Below are 4,516 nucleotides of genomic sequence, written 5' to 3' on the forward strand. Positions count from 1 at the left end.
AGTCATGTGTTTGAGTCAGTAGTCATGTGTTTGAGTCAGTAGTCATGTGTTTGAGTCAGTAGTCATGTGTTTGAGTCAGTAGTCGTGTGTTTGAGTCAGTAGTCGTGTGTTTGAGTCAGTAGTCGTGTGTTTGAGTCAGTAGTCATGTGTTTGAGTCGGTAGTCATGCGTTTGAGTCAGCAGTCATGTGTTCGAGTCAGTAGTCATTTGTTTGAGTCAGTAGTCATGTGTTTGAGTCAGCAGTCATGTGTTTGAGTCAGCAGTCATGTGTTTGAGTCAGTAGTCATGCGTTTGAGTCAGTGGTCAGAGTTTGAGTCAGTAGTCATGCGTTTGAGTCAGTAGTCATGAGTTTGAGTCAGTAGTCATGCGTTTGAGTCAGTAGTCATGTGTTTGAGTCAGTAGTCATGTGTTTGAGTCAGTAGTCATGTGTTTGAGTCAGTAGTCATGAGTTTGAGTCAGTAGTCATGAGTTTGAGTCAGTAGTCGTGTGTTTGAGTCAGTAGTCATGAGTTTGAGTCAGTAGTCATGTGTTTGAGTCAGTAGTCATGTGTTTGAGTCAGTAGTCGTGTGTTTGAGTCAGTAGTCATGAGTTTGAGTCAGTAGTCATGTGTTTGAGTCAGTAGTCATGTGTTTGAGTCAGTAGTCATGAGTTTGAGTCAGTAGTCATGTGTTTGAGTCAGTAGTCATGTGTTTGAGTCAGTAGTCATGAGTTTGAGTCAGCAGTGTGACTCTCAGAGGTGACTCAGTAGAGGTTTCCGAGTCTCACCGTTCACTCTGTAGTTGCAGTTCCCCGTGTCACCGCAGGGCGGCAGCAGTGAGCTCGGCTGCAGCTCCTCGGATGATGCTCCGCGACGCTTCGCCTCCACTTCTGCATCAGAAAGGAGGAGAGAAGCCGCCACTTCCTGTGTGCTCTGCGTTCCGCTGACTGCAGCCTGCTTTCCGAGTCCGCACCGGGGAGAACCGAAGCTCCCGGTGGTGGCTGAGGGCTCGTAGGTGTCCGGGACCCCGCGCTGAAGCAGCAGGAGGCGCCATAAATGTCGATTGTTTACATCGGCGGGTCAAGCCTTCCTCTCTCCCCCGCCTCGCAGCGACTCCGCCGCAGATAGCGCCAGTGGAGCGGGGCTGATGGCCGCGGAGCTCGGCCCGGCCTTCATCGTCACCGCCGGTACCAGCACAGAGCTGTGAGCGGTTCTCCATCCCGGAGGAGCGGAGGAAGCAGACACGGGCCGCGGTGCACGGATGTGCTGACCCGGAGATGGCTGTCCTGAAGCTGGCTGAGCAGGTAGGAAGAGCCGCTAGCTGCTGCTAGCTTAGCCCGCAGCAATAATAATCATTTAAATGTATTCAGTTCATGTTTTACTGCGACAGAACTCCACCTGAGTCCAGACGAAACCGTAGACACAAACAGTTTGTTTCTGTGGAGCGTTGTCCCGCAAGTAGCTCGGGGCGCATGCGCAAACATGTCCCACAGAAGCTAAAACAATGTGAGCACTTTTGTGAAATAAATTACAATTTTAAACGTTGGTTCGTTCAGATGTCCATGATGGTTCCTTCTGAAGAAAGATTCATGAAATCTGTCATAAATATATATAAAGTAAGTACTGAAACTGATTATTGTATTTAATTTCTACCTGCTTAAGGTCAGGTGTAAAGATGGGCAGGGGTTCAGCGGTCTGTGAAAAGCTGTGTTTAAAAGAGTGGAACAGTTTTAAAATAAAGTTTATCAACAACAACAAATGGTTTAAATCATCATTTACAGATTAGAAGAATCTGTAGGAATGTCAGCTCAAAGGACGAGGCTGGAGGTCAATATTGGATGGCGGTGACGTTTGGGGCCCTCAGGGGCCACGGCATTAAACCAGGTCAGGTTCTGTTCTGGGCTCAGGAACTCTTCCACAGATCATTGTCTGTAAACACAGTTCATCCATAAATACAGCTTAAAGCTCTATCAGACAGAGAAGAAGCCAGATGTGGACAGTACACCATCCAGAACCTCAGCTGTCTCCTCTGGACCAGAGCTCGTTTCAGTTGGACTGAGGTGAAGAGAACTGATCTGAGGTCAGACCGGTCCAAATTTAAAATGATTTTTGTGAGCAACAGACACCACGTCCTCCGTACTAAAGAAGAGAGGGACCATCTGGCAAAAGCCTGCCTCTCTGCTGGTATGGGGGTGCATTACTGCTTATCGCACAGGTGTCTTACACATCTGGAAAGGCTCCATCAATGCAGAAAAGCATCTACAAGTTTTAAACATCTGCTCCCATCCAGACAACATCTTTAACTTTAAAGTTAAAAATTACCTCGTTTTTTTAAATAATAAAAAAGTGCTTTTTTTGTTTCCAACGTTTTATTGTAAATGAATTATGGGTTTATGAGATTTGCAATGCATTCTTTATTTATACTTTAAACATCACCCCAACTTTAACAGACTCTGGGTTTATTTTTATACGATATATACTTTAGTTTGTTTTCAACTTCTTTGTTAATTAACTAGCTGTGGTGAGTTAGCCCTTGGCAAACTGAATTATTGTACATTTTTATGGTTTAAAAATAAATAGAGACCACTGTATCTATTTTTAAGGAAATATATATATATATATATGATAATAATAAAATGTCTTTTTCTCCCATGAACTAACGAGCTAACAGCTAATTAGCCCAGTTTTCTTGTTTCGTTTTGTTCTCTGGGTTATCTTGAGTTGTGACTCCATCAAGGTTCTGAAGGAGATTGTTTGCTGTTATCTAAGTGGAAATGTTTCCCTCTGTTGGGTAAAGGGCTCTAAAGCTTCACCCTCCAGGGTCAACAGTAAAAAAATGTTCAAAATGCTGGTTTATTGTGTGTCAGCCATGTTGAAATGTGCTCCATTCCATCCAAAGAACCTTCAAAAACAGCCTCGACGATCTTGTTTGGATACGTTTGTCCCAAGGAGATCAACTTTATTAGCAGGAATGGCTGAGATGATTTTATTCCAAACCTCGGCGGGTGATAGGCATTCCTTTAAGGACGTCTAGGCCTTTTTTAAATTGTAAACCGTCAGATTAAAAACAATTCTTCAAAGTAAAAGTTGTTATTTGAACAAGTACTTTGTGCTCTTTCTGTGCTGACGTTTCTGGGCAGAATCCCCTGATTTCAGATCAGATCTGTGGTGAAGGAAGAGTCTCTGTGTGTGTTTAAAGCAGAACTGTACGACTTCCTGTTATTTTAAACGAGCTGATGCTGACTGATAACCGTCTCTGCTCACAACATGTTGGCTTAAACCAGAGGTGCCCAGATGTTTTCATCATGGAGCTCCTTTTAAAATGACCAGGTCAAAGTGATCTACCTGCTAGAATGCCCTGTTTACACAGAACAACCTCTGGAAACTTTAGTGTTTTTTCAATGTTTATTGAGGTAATAAACAAAAAATGAGTGGGTTTACATGAAAATGCTGTAGTTTCCATGTCAGTCGGGTTGCCAGTTAAGAAATGAAGAACTTTAGTACTGTGGCTTTAAAATGATAGTATTTTGACTCAAACGGTCATATGTGCTGAGTAAAGGTATTCTAAGATGAGGTGTGTGCTGTATTTGTTGAACATTTGTACATAAGACATTTTAAATTTATCTGGCAACCCAGATGCAGGCTCAGCTGCATTCATCGTGCATGCAGCGTCTGCATGACAGTTAGTCCAAACTGGTGAAGACACTAACGTCTTTTTGGAGTCTGGAGTTTATGAGTTTTGCTTCTACAAGCTGAAAAAGGCTGAGCAGCACAAAAACACTCTGCTCTCTGACATTTATTATAACTGTTGTTATTTATTATAACTGTTGTTATTTATTATAACTGTTGTTATTTATTATAACTGTTGTTATTTATTATAACTGTTGTTATATTTGTTATAACTGTTGTTATTTATTATAAGTGTTGTTATTTATTATAACAATTTTTATTTATTGTAACTGTTGTTATATTTATTGTAACTGTTGTTATTTATTATAACTTGTTATTTGTTATAACTGTTGTTATTTATTATAACTGTTTTTATTTATTATAACTGTTGTTATTTATTGTAACTGTTGTTATTTATTGTAACTGTTGTTATTTATTATAACTTGTTATTTGTTATAACTGTTGTTATTTATTATAAGTGTTGTTATTTATTATAACAATTTTTATTTATTGTAACTGTTGTTATATTTATTGTAACTGTTGTTATTTATTATAACTTGTTATTTGTTATAACTGTTGTTATTTATTATAACTGTTGTTATTTATTGTAACTGTTGTTATTTATTGTAACTGTTGTTATATTTATTGTAACTGTTGTTATTTATTATAAGCGTTGTTATATTTATTATAACTGTTGTTATTTATTGTAACTGTTGTTATTTATTGTAACTGTTGTTATTTATTGTAACTGTTGGTATTTATTGTAACTGTTGTTATTTATTATAACTGTTGTTATTTAATATAACAGTTTTTATTTATTATACCTGTTGTTATTTATTATAACTGTTGTTATTTATTATAACTGTTGTTA

At 39.2% G+C, this 4,516-nt stretch overlaps 2 protein-coding genes across 2 annotated transcripts in view; both read left to right on the forward strand.

The window, feature by feature from the left end:
• Positions 1–1,183, forward strand: part of LOC119419760 (serine/threonine-protein phosphatase 6 regulatory ankyrin repeat subunit B) — a 6,021-nt gene extending 4,838 nt beyond the window's left edge. The window contains exons 7-8 of the mRNA XM_037687142.1: positions 803–987; positions 1,087–1,183. Of these exons, the coding sequence (XP_037543070.1) occupies positions 803–987; positions 1,087–1,183 (282 nt within the window). The remainder of the gene's footprint in view (positions 1–802; positions 988–1,086) is intronic.
• Positions 875–4,516, forward strand: part of ankrd44 (ankyrin repeat domain 44) — a 99,157-nt gene continuing 95,515 nt past the window's right edge. Inside the window, exon 1 of the mRNA XM_037686774.1 lies at positions 875–1,280. Coding sequence (XP_037542702.1) covers positions 1,254–1,280 — 27 coding nt within the window. The 5' untranslated portion in view covers positions 875–1,253. The remainder of the gene's footprint in view (positions 1,281–4,516) is intronic.

The sequence above is a fragment of the Nematolebias whitei genome, chromosome 13, assembly GCF_014905685.2.
Source record: "Nematolebias whitei isolate Nwh7 chromosome 13, NemWhi1, whole genome shotgun sequence".
NCBI classification, from domain to species: Eukaryota; Metazoa; Chordata; class Actinopteri; order Cyprinodontiformes; family Rivulidae; genus Nematolebias; species Nematolebias whitei.